General features: G+C 36.0%; 2 protein-coding genes across 2 annotated transcripts; both read right to left on the bottom strand.

Annotated features, from left to right (window-relative positions):
- Positions 1-606: 606 nt before the first annotated feature.
- On the bottom strand, positions 607-6,795 carry LOC125857995 (probable arabinosyltransferase ARAD1). Its single transcript, XM_049537653.1, has 9 exons — positions 6,167-6,795; positions 5,911-6,084; positions 4,761-4,918; positions 4,531-4,672; positions 3,386-3,501; positions 3,141-3,279; positions 2,482-2,592; positions 2,223-2,291; positions 607-979 (listed from the first exon to the last, which is right to left on the bottom strand). Exons 1-9 carry the CDS (start codon positions 6,650-6,652, stop codon positions 851-853), a joined length of 1,524 nt encoding a protein of 507 aa, XP_049393610.1. The 5' UTR covers positions 6,653-6,795; the 3' UTR covers positions 607-850.
- A 1,337-nt stretch (positions 6,796-8,132) lies between these two features.
- Positions 8,133-15,828, bottom strand: LOC125857998 (TOM1-like protein 1). The gene is made up of 4 exons (XM_049537655.1): positions 15,643-15,828; positions 14,367-14,995; positions 13,332-13,577; positions 8,133-8,811 (listed from the first exon to the last, which is right to left on the bottom strand). Exons 2-4 carry the CDS (start codon positions 14,886-14,888, stop codon positions 8,389-8,391), a joined length of 1,191 nt encoding a protein of 396 aa, XP_049393612.1. The 5' UTR covers positions 14,889-14,995; positions 15,643-15,828; the 3' UTR covers positions 8,133-8,388.

The raw sequence follows: 15,828 nt of genomic DNA, 5'->3' as shown, positions 1-15,828 counted from the left end.
TATACCATATAATAGTAATATGAAATATATGAGGTCGGTGACTAATTGCCAGGAAACTACAGAATTGCCTAGTGACACAGCTCATGCAACAATCCAAAAAACATGAGCACGATCATCATCATGATTTCATGAATAAACTAATCATCATCATATGTATGTGCTTCCCACGTCCCATACTTAGCCAGCCTTGCTCACTAGTCATTGCACCCATCACCTTTACTACTACCCATCCCACACTTATACAATTGCAAGGAATAAAAAAAGCATGTGCGATCCATCTCGCATCACATGTCTATACTGTTTAAGAAATATACTCATTTTCTTCACTCTTTTTTTTAGACTTTTCCCTTCCTGTGACTACATCTAACCAAGCAATTCAATATCACAAGGCTTCACTAGCTGTATCCATTACAGGATATTTCCCAATAGGAGACCAAGATATAATAATGGTAAACATATAAATATCTGTGCTTGAACCAGTACCAAAATTGGGACAGATGTCACTACTCCAATGGAAAAAGTCACAGCCTTACACAAAATTCAAAACAACCTCAATATATCAAGGCTGATCATTTCCACAAGTAGAAATCCAAGCCAACATCACAAACAGGTAGGTATACAAATTGCGTGTTATTAAGTTTCTGTCATCAACCTAACTTTAAATGTTCTTCAGACAAAATTAGACACGAGTTTGAAGAAAAATCACATTTACTTAGTTCTTACTTACACAATCACATTTTGCCCAAGTCTCATAGAACTATATCAAACGTTGAAGTGTAAATTTATATAAGGAGAAAAAAGACAATTTTTTGTTTGAGTGACAAAAAAAGGAAACATCTGCGATCTACAATCAAGACAATGGACCTGGGCTTGTAGCATTGGGACTTCTGCACTCACAAGTGCACACAGTTCTGGATCCTTTCACCACCCGTTGTGACCTTCGAGTGTGAAGCTTGATGTTGACCAGCTTTCCTGCCATCTGTCGAATCACCAGAAAATGAAGGGAAGAAAAATTTCAGGCCTCTATTACCTTATGCTGCACTTACAGATGAAATAGTCAAAACAGATGAAGACTACCTCCGCACCAAACAAAGAAAAAGAACCTTAAGAATAACCCCTTTCCACCAAGATGTACAGGCATTAGTGAAGCATTTTATCATCACAAGATGCCGACCAACACCAAATGCAGAGATAAATATTTAGCAACATAGAATCACGATGAATTACATTATAAAATAAGAAATAGAATGAGCAGTAAAAGATGACCACCACTATCAATAATTTTGACACAAACAAATTACTTCAACGAATGTGAAGAATGTCAAAAAAATAACAAAACTTTCAGCCTAGACAAATTCATTTGATTAAATCATGCAGAGTGTTTCTTCAACTTCACCCGAATAAGCAGTTTTCTAGCAAAGACCTCAAAGAAATAATGAGATTTGGTTTGCAATTTTGTGTGTGTGTGTGTGTGTGTGAGAGAGAGAGAGAGAGAGAGAGGGGGGGAGGGGAGAGGGAGAGAGAGAGAAGGGAGAGGGAGAGGGGGGGAGAGAGATGATTTAAGGCCCAAACACCAGTTTAGTGGTCACACACGATTCTACTAGATCACCATAGCATCATTATTGTTATCTCATTACAAGCAGCAATAGATGTAGAGGTATAGGAATTCTCTTCACAGAATCTCCTTAAGTAGATGAATCAACCCGTCCAAAAGGAGGAGAAACAAGAGATTGGTAAGAATGACTATGAACACATAAAACATTCTCTTGCCTTCCAGATATTCCCCCTTCGTCAAAAGGCATGGAAAGAGATACTCCCTCAGTCCCAGTTCACGTGACACTCATTCCTTTTTAGTTAGTCCTAGAAAGAATGACCCCTTTCTATGTTTAGTAACTTAACTTTCAATTTTCCAATTTACCCTTATTGAGCTGATTTATAGCAACATAAATATCTCTGACCTATTTCAGACCACAAATTTCAAAAGTATTCCTCCATTCTTAAACTTTGTGGTCAGTCAAATACCACCGCATAAATTGGGACGGAAGGAGTACTAAAGTATCAGTTATGGCATGAATGAAAGAATGAGAGGACTGGAAACCAATATTTGACAGAATTTGGTTAGTTAGAGCCAAAAAATCCAGCCGTCACCAAAAAAAATAAAATGCAGTTCATAATAGCAAAGAGATAAATAACAGCCAACTAAAGAAAAGTAACTGTCGAACCATTCTCCAGACTAAGTCTTCAGGACCTAGCGGCTGAGCTGGATGAGAATAAAGAAAATGCCTAGCATACTGCAGTCATAAGCAAAAGATTCAAAAGTTAGATCAACTGAGGGTTTTGTATAACTCACTGAAACAACAATTTGACCAAAACATCGCAAAAAGAACAAAAAAACACAAGATTAAGCAATTATGTTCCCAGCCATTCTATGAAATGATGACAATGCTACTTCAAAATCTCAACCAAAAAAAATCTATGTACCTTAGCCAAGTTCGCTTGCATCTCTTTAATTTGAGCTGTACTAACACTTTTTAGAAATGACAAAAGCCATCCTGGCTGCAAAGCATCACTAGAAGAGACAAACAGAGCAATCTGCCAAAGAAAAACAAGAGTAAGAGATACACAAAATGCAACTTCTTTTCTTCATCCCTTCCCTCCACATTCACTGTCCTTTAAGGAGAGGAGGAACTTTGTCGGGTAAAGGGGGTGGTAATTATGATTGAAAAGAAAGATGAATTCCAGCTTCAATGCAATTACAATAAAACACAGCGGGCACTTGAGGAATAGGTAGTTGCTAGAAAAGTGATCAGTAGGCGAGTAACTATCACATAAAAAATTTCCACCGAAACTTGATGTTCCCCAGTAAACTAAGTAATATAAACGGATAGATGCAACCTCCTCATAGACAACCAAAAGCTACTAAAACTTGACAGATGTAACTTCCTCTTAGACCATCAACATTACAACTGGCCTTGAACAGATACTGCAGCTTTTTTGACCGACACTTCCAATTATGATGATTAATCATCTTAACTTTGTATTAAGGGTTTCCATAAAGCTTGGATCAAAGAATATGTTCCAAAAAGAAAGCCATAACCTCAGATTGAAATCAAGAATAAGAATGCCAAAGTAACTAATACCTTCCGATAATCAAGAATCCCCTCAAAAGGAAGCTCTAGTTCGTCGCTGACTATGATAGGAATGCAGCCGCTGACAATTGCATCAAACAATCTGGCTGATGATGGGGTGTCACCAGCTGGATTTAGGCAAAATATACTCCTGTTTACCCAAGGAAATAAATATAAAAACACTCAATTTGCTGTTTGAACTGATGAACAACCTTCACTTCAAGAATTTTAAGATGACAATTCAATCTAAGTCTTACTTTCGCATGCCACTCTGTGCTGCTTCTTTTCCTCCTTCTCCAGCAGTCCCTTCTTCAATGGATACTCCATCTACACCACGGAGTTCTTCCACAAGTTTGGCACGTATCTTACCACCCTGGGAAGAAAGATATCAGATAGCCACAACCTACCAGAAATATAACCACTTTGTGGGAAAATATTCTCATTCTGAAGAAACCAAAAAAACACAGTGAATGGAATACTTAAGGAAAGCAGATTCAAAACGAAGTCCATTGCTTCTAATTGTAACTCTAGCAATTACTAATAAATTAAACCTAATAGACCAATCCAAAAAAACAAAAAAACAAATTAGCAATGGAACAAAGAGAAGTTGTTAATCTGGTTCACAACTGCAGAGTAATTGGTAGTTCAGCATCTTCTGAATATCATGGAAAAAAAAATTCTTTTCACCATCTCGTTCATTTATCATCAAGAATTTCTTCTACTATGTATATATAACTTTCCAAGGTTGCAAGGCAACTAGCATCAACTACATAGAAACTTCAGTTCTTAACTTGTAACAGGAATATTGAAAGAGTAAACAAATTACAAGATTTAGAACCCATGTTCTTTTTTTTCCTTGATGACAAGAGAAACCCACAGCCACTACCCTTTGGCCACTACCCTTTGGGTGTACACAGGGTAAAGCCCCCGCTCCTATGCAATCGCTCGCAAACCACACAGGAGAGGTAACCATGTGTACCAATATTCTGTCCTAGCAATATTAAGCAACCAGTTACTAGTATGATTTAGCAACTAGTTCCTGGCATGGATTTGTCTTAATATGGAAAGAAATAAGTAACTTGTTATTCTAGGATTTCACAATTGCATAGAACTTAGGAGTTAATATTTTACGGTGTAATTAACTAGCTTGGAGATTCTTTTCCAACCATTACATGCCCTGTCTTCAAATATTTTGAAATCTGCAGACGTCGGGAAAATTATTGAAGTCAACATGGTAGCGCAGAACCCACTTTACTGTCAATAGGAGAGCCCCAAATTTTCCAAAACATTTCTCCATAAATCATCTTTTAACCAACTCGATACACGAGCAGTAACAAGAAATTAGTGTGAAGTGGTGCACAAACTGAATAAAACTTGATGATTAATACAAGGGGAATCTTACAGCATTTCTTTTAAGTCTTCCCCGGAAAAATAGCAGCGTAGTTCTCCTTGATGAAGATAAACATTTAGCATCACATAGATCGAGATTGGCGACATAAGGAAGTATCAGGTCTTTCTCGAGATAAACTTGCCCAGGCTTGTACCTGAAGTTCAACGTAGACATAATAGTTCATGTTGGAGCTGCAATAATATTCAATTGTTACGAAAAAAAATAGCAGTGAAGATATTAACCAGTTCCCTGTTGAGTCCATATCAGGGAGCAACCAAATAGCTTTCTTCATAAACTTGCGGACAGACTTGAAAGACCAAGGATGATGAACTGGAAGTATGTGATCTCTTCCCTCGGATCTATTCCAAGCTGGTTGATCCATAACCCATTTCAGAGCTTCCTACATTTTAATTTTAAAAAATAAAAACATTGACTAATGACAACAGCAAAGCTACACAAAGTCTAGCCATCATATTCCACTAACATAACAAAGTCTCTAATCCTATCGCAGAATCCACAGTCCTATTTAAAATAGATAACGAAAAGTATCAAAGTTTAATTTATCTGTTGGTGTTTATCCATAAGGAAATGCAAATTCGTAAACTTCTCAATTACTCTTTTGAATTTGATCATGACAGGCCTATATCAAAAAATATTGTGTAGGTATAAGTTTAAACCGTGGTAAATTGAGAAGCGGAAACAATCAATCTTTTATAATACATTTTGATACCAGTTTTTTTTTTTTTTTTTTTTTTTTTGATGACAACATTTTGATACTAGTTTTTCCCACCCAGAGTCAACTAATAGTGGAATTTTTTTTACAAGTATTCCTTCCATCGGGGATTTTCTTTCCTTTTCCCAGTCTGCAAATAGAGTAGCATGTCTGTTACTAAGTTGTACCTAATTGAGATGATAATGCTAATGTGTTCCATACAATATAAGGAACCCTAAGATAAAACAGAAAAAGATAACTTTAAAGGAATAATTAGAACCTTGAGGATAATAATGAATGCACAGTTTAGTTACTAAAGAATTATTGGATTCCAGTCCATTAACAAGCATTATAAAACTGCTTACAACTAGGTTATGGAATTGAGAGCTTCAATGCAATAGAAGAATTAGCATGCCTAAGAAATGAGAGCACGGAAAGAAGTACAGATTTGATTGCACTACTCGAAGTTTGGACAGGAGTTGCCTCCCGAACATATCCAGGATTGTGTTTTACATGTAGCTTGAATTACTCATAAACATCACATCAAAGCAAATTTCAGTGAAAAAATCATGAATAAAACACGAGTCGAAAAGCAAGAGAATGTTTTGAATTCAAACAGAGCTAGTAAAAAGTTCAGTAGGAATAGAAGGAAACACGTTATAGAAGAAACACACTCACACCCTATAAAGAGCCTTGCATTGCTGCTTCTCCATCAAAAAGAAGCTAATGGTAGTGAAGAACGGAATATAAAACAGGTCAGCTTCCTCCTGCTTGTATACTCTAACTACATTCTTCAGTAATCTCTCTGATTCTGGCGCTATCAAGTCCGCCCACAACCAGTAATCAATTGAATGCTACAGAGAAAAAAAAATCATTTCATTATACTAAGCTAAACAAATGTAACTAACTTGACAAAAAAAACATCATCCATATTACCTGTTCGATCAAGCGGTGAACAGGACTACCATTAGAGGTAAGATTAGAAGTCTCTTTATACGTGTTATGAAACAACCAAAGCAAATCATAAGTGAATTTCGCCGGCATTTCGTAAACATAAACCTTGAGAGGCGATAAGGCAGGGTTAAACGGCTCATCATAAAGCCTTTGATTCTCATTCTTCCAAATGGAATCATCTAATTTTCTAGCATCCTCCACCGACGTCGTTCCTGAAACTGTATCTTCACCGGCCGTTGCGGATCGCGGAGATTTGGTAAGGAATTTCTCGAGTGAAGAAACGAAGGAGTAATCGATACCGGAGTTAGGGTTCCGGGAGGAGATGACGTTGCCGATGGAGTTAGAAGAGGTGGAGATGAAGAAGATGTAGAAGAGTAGAGTGAGAGCGAGAAGAGCAAGGAGTAAAAATAATGCCGGAGATCTGGATTTGAAGGTTCCAGAAGCAGCAGTGTAATGTCTTCCGGCCATTTTTTTAGATGATTGAATCACTCATTCACTGCTCAACATCATCACATAGAGACAATTGTTAAATCTCAGACTCTACAGCTTGGAGAATATTTAAGAAATTGGAAAGAAAAAATAGAAAATGGCAGATTAAATTGCAGAATTTGTTCGGCTTAGTACAAACTGGCAGGTGTATTAACAGTTTGTACAAACTATATAAAATTTGACCAAACATTTTAAATTATGTTTTTCAATTATATTAATAGTACTTTTCAAATAATTTTTGTTTATAGGAATTTTAATTTTTGAATATTGAGTTGATATAATTTAATTTAGCTTTAAAGATTAGTCAAGTTGAATCTTGCAAGCGAAAAGTGTCATTTATAAATTGAGATAAAAGGGAAGTATGATGTTTGGTGTTGTTAGTTTAAAGTTTAAACATAATTTTACTTTGATTGATCATCATTTTATGTCATTGATATGATCACATTATAACCTTATTATTTTCTTAATTATTGATATATGATATTATGTAATGACGAGAAACAATATAATATATACACATTATATTCATAGAAATAATATACTATAACACAATACAATACAATATAATAAGATACATTTAAGAAACAATATACTCCATCCTTGTCTATTTACTAGTCAAATATTTCCTAATTTGATTTCCCTTTTTACTTATTATTTTTGACAAGCCAAGGCATGACAATTTTTTGTTCTATTATACCCTCAATTTAACATATCAATTAATAGGAATAAAATGATAAACTCACTATATCAATTATTATTTTCTTGATAAATGTGTCAAGTCAAAATTTGACAAATTAAAAAAACGGAGGGAGTATAACAATCATACAGACAAACTGTAGAGGATGCTCCTCTTTCTTTCTTTGTATTTCGATTTATTTGATTAGTGGTGTAAAACTATATGGTTAAATGATATAACTATGCAACTGTACCAATTAAGATTTTTTTTTTTTTTACAGTCATTACTCCTGGGAAATATGAAAAACTCATTGGCTCGCCTCGAATAAACTCACAAATAACCATTTTGCAACCAAAACAGTATTAACAATAGTCATAATACATAAATAAATATGTCATTTAACTTGGCTTTATTTTACATTTATACCCTCTAACTTTGAGTGTGCACAAGTACACTTATATAAAGTTGAACAAGTAGACACACGAGTTCTATGTGACATAATACACACAAGACACCACGTAGGACGCAGATTGCCATGTAGGATGCCACGTAGAACGCAAGTTTCTATTTGTTCAATTTTATACAAGTTTAAGTGTCTAATTGTGCATACTCAAAGTTGAAGGACATTAATGTAAAATGAGGTAAAGTTAAAGGGCATATTTTATGCATTATGCCTTAACAATAACATTCACGAATTTAAACAGGCTTTTTCACAGACAGCAGCACGCAGAAAACCGATGGAGCTCTCATTACTGACATGTCTTGAAGGGCTGACACAAAATCAAGAACAAATATCATCCAATATTCATGAAAGACATGCAGCATCTCTTCTCAAGCAACTAAATCCCAAAAGTTTAAACATTAAAACTATAAGTTATTCAGGTATATATGGTGGAGAACAAATCGACGAAGTTCCTACATTCATTTATGAAGGTTCAATCATGAGAAATGGAGTAGCGAGAATGTGAAAAAGCCTGATATTAACATCACCAAAGCCAGTGTCAAATTTCCAGTATTTGTCCAGCGCACTGGAAGGAAATCAAAATGAGATAAGATCATCTTTTGGTGATTGCTGCTTCTTTGAGTCATGTCCTGATTCAGATGTGCCCCCCGCTTTTTTACCAAAAATCATCTCATCAAGATCATCCATCATGTCATCATTACTGCCTCCCTGGACTGCAGATCGGGAGCCTGCTGATTTTCTGATCAGAGCATCTTCTTTTCCGGCACGGGGTGACTCCTCGGGCTCCACTGCAACTGGAATCATGGCAGGTTCTGGCTCTGACGAAACAACTGTAGGTTTCTTCAATTCATCGTACTTCGAAAGGGCCTTTTGGACTTCATCATTTACGTTCAGGGCTTCAAAAAGGAGGGCCTCATTATCCCCAGCAGTCTCGATGATTCTCTGAACAATATTGAGGGACTGGCGACACTGTTGTACTAGCGTCACTGTCAAGTCATCCTACAAAAAAAACCAATTTGAAGCTGATCACCCCCTTCTTTGAGAGAAACAGACTTGGCTATTGTCCTCTATGTTGCAGGACAGCTCCGATTAGGGGTGAGCAACATGCAGGTCAAGTTGAATATGGGCTGCTTAAAAATGAGCCAGGTGAAAACAAACAAAATATCCGACTCGACCCATATTTGATATGGATAAAAATGGGTAAACCCAATGGATGATATGGATATCCATATTTACCACTGTTTCTAATTATGTAAAGAAATAAGTACTTTCATATTACAAGATTTTTTTTTCTTATTCTTTTTTCTCCTTTTAAGGTGTGTCTGGTATGAAGGAAACTATGAAGAAAAAAGATTCATTTTTTCTTGGAACTATTTTTCTAGAAAATTAGTGGTCATGAACCGAGGGGTCAGGAGGTCAAATTCAGATCGGGTCGGGGTTGAAAGTCGGATACCAACTCTGGACCTGTTTCAGGTAGTGAGGTTCAAGGAAAGTTTTGGAAAAAATTCACTGACTTTATGTATTGAAGTCATTTTTCTTAGATGAGAGAAATATAAGTCCTTTGGAAAAATATTTTCCAAAACATTTACTCCAAATTCCAACCAAACATTGAGAAAATTGGAAAACATTTTTCTTCATACCAAACACATCCTTAATAAGTGTACTTTCTAGAGGTTCCTACACCCTTACATACTTTAAGGAGAGTGCAATTGGTGAATATCCATGGATTATCCAAATATGAGTTGATCCATTATTGACCCACTTTTAAATAATTGGATAACCAATCAATTTGAAATGGGTTGATTCAAGCGGATTACCATATATTTTACCCATTTTGACACCCCTAGCTCCTATGTTTTATCTTAAATATTTACTCCTGTTACTAACTTAGAATTCAGCTGTCGAAATGTCCACACAAGACAAGCACTTAAGGGAACTTATTTTTAAGAAGTCTACAGCACTTTCAACAAAAGTCCATAGCCAATGATCCACTTAACATAAACATTGCCACAAAGTGAAGGAAGGTGCCATGAACTTCGGACTGTCAGACAACAGTGTCATTTGTCCAATTAATACAATTGATAAATGTCTATATAATAAGGAAGGCATTGGGCTCACTAATTGTTTTGCACCAATAGCTACAAGCGGCCTACTTTTACTCTTCTCCATAAGACCTTTTTTGATATTCTATTCCTTAAACACCAAAAAAATGCATGAGCCCCACATATTCGCCTAACAAACAAAATTCTTAGACAACATGTAACACTTACCCTCACAAGAGTGTAAAATTAAACCAGACAATCAACTCAAGGTGGAGTTTATAAGAAAGGAATCGAACACCACAATGATACAAAAACATTTATCTTCCTCCATTCCAATAAGTGTGAACCTAGTTGACTGGACCAAGAGTGCCATAACATTGGTGTGGCTAATTTGTGTGAACCTAGTTGACTGGACCAAGAGTGCCATAATATTGGTGTGGCTATAAAAAAATTGAAACTTGTGGTCTTGAACATTCAATAACATTTGTGTGTCCATAAAAACTTCTCATTCAGGATAGACTGGGAAGTTTAAGTAAATGTATTTTCAAATTTACGAGGTCCATCTTTTATAAATGGACTAAACGGAAATAGGGTCACATAAACTGAAAGAGAGGGAATAACTACTATCTTTTTGCTACATCTTGTCATATCTCAGTCCAACCTATGCAACTGAAAACCAGAGAGATTGTACATCCCTACCACTCCATTATGAGCACACACCTGCCAGCAAAATTATTATGACACACCTACAGTCATGTCTTTGAAGTAAGTTCTAAGAATCAGCTCGCTTCATATCTAAAGGAAAGCAAAATGTGGAAGAAAAGAAGGATACAAATGAAATGATAAGAACACTTGATGTAACAATCTATAGCACACAAGGTGGGCGACAAATCATGCCCTTGGGCACCACAATACTAAGTTTCCCTTTACCTAGGACTTGCACCGCCTTCTTCAGCCAAAACCTTTACAGTAATATTCAGTGGGACACGTTCAGAGTATCATTGATTACTTACTATAAAGCATCTTATAAGCATATACAAGAAGACAAAATAAAAAAACAAAGTTAAAAGTATTTGATGATTCTCTTTCTTGTTTAAGATAAGTCAGAAGTACTTAAAGCTACACCAAAGTCATCTTCACAAAATTTTATTGTGAGAGTACACACTAAGTCTCCCAATATCTAGAAAACCATTGCGGAGATTAATTTTTCCAGCTTGCCGAAGCATTTGATAAATCTTTCAATATAAGAATTAGTTGATGGGTTCTGAGATTCTGATATTTCTAACCCATAAGATTCTCCTACACTATTAATCAGAAAATGTGGGCATATAATATTCCAATCCTAGATCGAATCCTTGCCATTACATGAAAGCATGGAATTTTTTAAATTTATATCCTCTACCACCAGTGTGTCATTTATCAACAACAAGTGCTCCTCATCAAAATTCACAAGCAATAATATTCCAACTAACAGTACCAAATATAGCACGAGGAAAGGTTTAACTGAAAAGAACAAAACTCAGTCTTGGGGTGGAGGGCACACTGTGTTCAACTGCATCCTAGAAATCAACTATGAAAAAGAAAGCACAAGAAACTTAAACTACATGACTCCACTAGTCAGAGATCACCAAAAATCAAAACTTAATAGCAAAAACAGAAACTGTAGCATTGAAAAACTAAACTTCAAGTCTGCAACTGAAATTTTAAGAATCAACTTGCATGGCTGCAATAAGTTGCCCATTTTACCAGTCTGTACATCCTTCCCCACTTATTAAATCGATGACACTTCTTTAAGGTTTTTAAGGAGACAACTCTTTTTTGAGTTCTGGACAAAGAAACGGAAGACGAGAGCAAGAAAATTTGCAGACTTTTTCTTCATTATTGTTCAGTAGTTCAATCTTTCCTTCACGACATATCTCAGGCAATTGATTAAGAAGTGAATTATTTGCATAAAAACAACATCACCATATAAGTGTTTGTACTGGGCAACAATTCTACCACCACTCTTGCAAATCCAATCATTTTCTTTGGACTTCAGTACAACTAGATTTGGTATTTCATAATAGAAGACGGGCTTCAAAGACCTAGTGCATGATTTACAAATGCATAAATTATAATAACTGGAAAGATATTTATACATAACAAAAAGATGAAATAATAAACCCCCAGTTTTAGATGTAAAAACTTGGCATCAAAACCACATCAACTGAGCACATTTAAATGAATTTTAAGTTGAACTTGAGCTCGACTAATAAAAATTTTGTTTTGAGATCAAGCTTGGCTAGGAACAATAGAAGCCCCTAAATATCAAACTATAAGTTTATTCCAACTATTTAGGATCACATATCAAACTATAAAATCTTTGGCACTAACAACTTCAAAATATATTACGAATTTGTGAAAGAATATACGCAAGCTTTGGTCTAGTGATAAGAGTGCAATGCATAATGATCGGGTTAGGCACACATCACAGGTTCAAATCGTGACATTGACAAAAGCCTGATATTTAAGTGGAAAAGGGTAGAGAGAGAAGCTCCTTACCCACTGATTTTCAAACCATGTGAAACTTGCCTTGGGAAGTATCTCAATCATCAAGAAGAGAAAGGAATATGAGCATCCAACAAAGATCTTAAATCAGTCGGTGGAGTGGCCCAAAAATATTTGTAAAACCCTCAAGACACGTTGGACAATTCAATTTAGGGTTCACATATGAACTTCAATACAGAGCTACGAGTGTGAGAATGACTTGTTGAAGGTCTGGCTCTGCCACTTTGATACCATGGGAAAGAAAAAACGGAGCACCCAAGCATTAAAGCAATGGGTGGAGAAGCACAAAACCTTTATAAACCTCTCTTAAAACATCAAATGGTCCTACTTCCCTTCGTGATCAGCCTCAAATGGTGTCCACATCTTAATATGACATAAAAGTTTTAGGAGGCCCAAATTTTCTCCTCTCAATACAAATATTATCTCCATTCTATTTCACCAAACTATAGAAGTCAACGGAAGGCCTCAAAATTTTCCCCAATGATTACTAACCAATGACATTTTGAAATAACATAAATGAACAAGCATGACAAAATGACACAAAAGTTTGAAGAGGACCACATTTTCTGCTCATAATACAAATATTACCTCCATTCAATTTCACTGAACCATAAAAGTCAACAAAATACCCCAAAAGTTTGCCCAACGAATACTAAACCAATTTACATTTTTCAAAAACATACACGAACAAGCAAAGGTAAAAGCATAAGAATTTGCTCAAGCCTCAAAGCTTGACTCATTTATAGCCCCTATCCTTATAATCTCACAAGACAAAAACTGGCATATGAATATCGTAATGGAACAATATTCAATCGGAAGTATCATCAATCCTAGAACCTGACAATCCACACTTATACCCTGAGGATGTATTAAGACAATAACTTCAGATCTTGAGATCGAGATGTGATAATAAGAGTAAAACAGAAGTACCTGCAGAGCATCCTGCTGAGGTGAAGAGGACAGAACAGTTGTCAGAAGCTCTATACTGTTTCTAGCCACATCAAATACCTCCTTCGTATTTTCAGCTGTAAAGTTCTCCCGTGGAATCTCATGTTGGATTTGCTGCGCCAGAGTAACACTTGGTTCTGAAGCTGACACTGTTCTTGGAGGAGTGAAGATCGGAGCTAGGCTTTCATGGTCACGACCAGGAAAACGTACCCCTCTAGATCTCAAACTCTAACACAAAAACAAAATTACAGATGTATGACATATGAATGTGAAGAAATGAATATCAGCAAGTATGTATTCTGATTTTCCATTGCTGAAAGAACCATTTATGTTGACATCACATCTATTTGCTATAATGCCCTTGTCTAAATTGTAGAAGTTTGTAGATACTAGGTGTATATTTTAGGTAAGTCCAAGCCATAATGTATTTTTCCAAGTCAAGAAAACATAGTTCTACAATCTCACTAATATCCACAACAAAATCTTAACTAGGTACTCAATAGCCATTCCTAAGGATCTGACAAGCATTGTCCAGAATTCGAAAGAGAGAATGATCAAGACACCAATTGAAAAGTGAAATGACAGAAGTTTTTCTTTTACGAAGAAAATGGGGCTTATCAATGTTCTTTTAGGAAACTAGCTAAACTGACCAGCTCAATTGGTAAAGACTGTAGTGATGTGCGGGGTTGCCGGGGAAAACGAGAGAAACTGATGCAGGTAAATGTTCTTTTAAGGACAGGCTCAACTGAAAAGCTCGATTTTTATATTCTGATAAAGATGGTTGCTTTGGGCTCATTCCTCACTCTCCCTGATGTCCTCCAACCCTTTCCCCTTCTACCAGAAAAAATAAAGACAGCCAAAAAAAAATTATCAAAAAAATTAATACTCTGTATTATATTGGGACCAGATTATTTTTGCATTCCCATATTTACTCATTGTCCAACAGAAACAACTGACACGTTTGACTTCTTAAAATTATTATGAACTGAATGTGAAACTGAGAACTGTAAATGATACCTTGTAAGTCTCTTCATACACAGGTAAATAGCGAAGCTCACTCGATGATTCTCCCCAAGCTTCAATTAACACCAGCGCTTTGTTTCGATTGTTAACAACAGTCTGAGGGTCATCAATCAACTTCACCATCTCATCCAGAACCCTCTCAGCTGCAATCTCTGAGAATGCCTTCTCGCAATTCTTTGCAATAGTTTCAAGTAACACCAACCCTAAGTACTGAATCCTGGGGCTCTTCAACATTAATCTTTTCTTCACGCCCCGTATAAGTTCAACGCTATTAATTCTTTCGTGATTAATCATGTCACAAAGCTCAAGATTCATAGCCCAATCAGGTTCATCCAGAGTTTCAGCTGTGGCTTCCTCAACAAGTTTATCAGCCTGATTCGGGCCTTGGAAAAGCTCCTTCATCTTGAAACTCATCGAGCTCATTCCAGCAGTGATCTTCTGCCCAACCTCCGTGCCTCCAATCTTCAATCTCTCCCCAAAAGCACTGACTTTATCCAATAAGTTATTGTCACTCATTTTGGATTAAATCTTCTGCAACTCACTCCTTTACGACACTTCCTAATTCAAGTTCTTTAAATCCTTGCCTCTACACTATCTTCAGCTAAACAGACTCAGATGTTAACCTGAAAAGATGAAAAAAAGGAAGAATCATAAATGATCAACCTCGACAACAGTATATAATTTTCTTCTTATCAAAGGAAGAAGCAAAAAACATTCACATATGTTTCTTCAAAATTTTCCACGATGACAGTAGAGTTAAGTAAATTTGACAGCTACTTTCGGATTGGATAATTGATTGATGGATGATCAAATCCCCAGCCTTTTGCGATTTCATAAGCAATTTCATAAATACCGGATATGGTCAATTGTTAGGGTTTACTTATTGAAAAAAACGGAGATAAAAAAAAAATAAAAATATTCATCAAACTCAAACAAGCAAACTAGATATCCGGCATGCGGACTACATCGCTGGAAAATTTATCATCATGACAGAAAAATACTACAAACATATCCAATAAAAAAAATGAAAAAATAAGCAATTCAAATAGCAATAGAGTTGCAAAAACAAATAATTCAGTTTTTACAAGTTCCGGCGAGGTGAACTAACATTCCTGGTAAACAGATGAATTTTCCGATATCAGTTTGAGATTATACGAAGGAACAAATTCAGTAACAAGATCGCATAAAATTCTACCAATTTCATAGAACGGAAAACAGAAAAAAGGAATATTCCGATCAGGAAAAAGAGTGAAAACAGTGAGTGAGTTACCTTTGAGAAACTTAGGATCGAAGACTGTTCTTCGATTGCGTGTTTATGAGAAGACGACGCGTAAACGCGAGCGACTCTTCTCTCTCTCTCGCTCGCTTTCTCTCTCTAGATGGAAGGAAGGAGACTTCCGATGTTCCTCGGTTATGGAGACTTTAATAGTATTCTACTTTACGTTTTATACCTACT

Source organism: Solanum stenotomum, chromosome 3 (assembly GCF_019186545.1).
Source record: "Solanum stenotomum isolate F172 chromosome 3, ASM1918654v1, whole genome shotgun sequence".
NCBI classification, from domain to species: domain Eukaryota; kingdom Viridiplantae; phylum Streptophyta; class Magnoliopsida; order Solanales; family Solanaceae; genus Solanum; species Solanum stenotomum.
Note: the sequence above shows the minus strand (reverse complement) of the source record. Positions and strands in the feature narration are given on the sequence as shown.

What these genes read in the sequence shown, in the direction of transcription:
- LOC125857995 (XM_049537653.1), bottom strand. Translation starts at nt 6,652, where the DNA reads ATGGCCGGAAGACATTACACTGCTGCTTCTGGAACCTTCAAATCCAGA. An exon ending in TTCACCGCTTGATCGAACAG is followed by an intron (nt 6,085 to 6,166) that starts GTAATATGGATG and finishes TTTTCTCTGTAG; the next exon opens with CATTCAATTGATTACTGGTT. An exon ending in AATGCAAGGCTCTTTATAGG is followed by an intron (nt 4,919 to 5,910) that starts GTGTGAGTGTGT and finishes ATTAAAATGTAG; the next exon opens with GAAGCTCTGAAATGGGTTAT.
- LOC125857998 (XM_049537655.1), bottom strand. Translation starts at nt 14,888, where the DNA reads ATGAGTGACAATAACTTATTGGATAAAGTCAGTGCTTTTGGGGAGAGA. An exon ending in TGTATGAAGAGACTTACAAG is followed by an intron (nt 13,578 to 14,366) that starts GTATCATTTACA and finishes TTTTTGTGTTAG; the next exon opens with AGTTTGAGATCTAGAGGGGT. An exon ending in CTCAGCAGGATGCTCTGCAG is followed by an intron (nt 8,812 to 13,331) that starts GTACTTCTGTTT and finishes TTTTTTTTGTAG; the next exon opens with GATGACTTGACAGTGACGCT.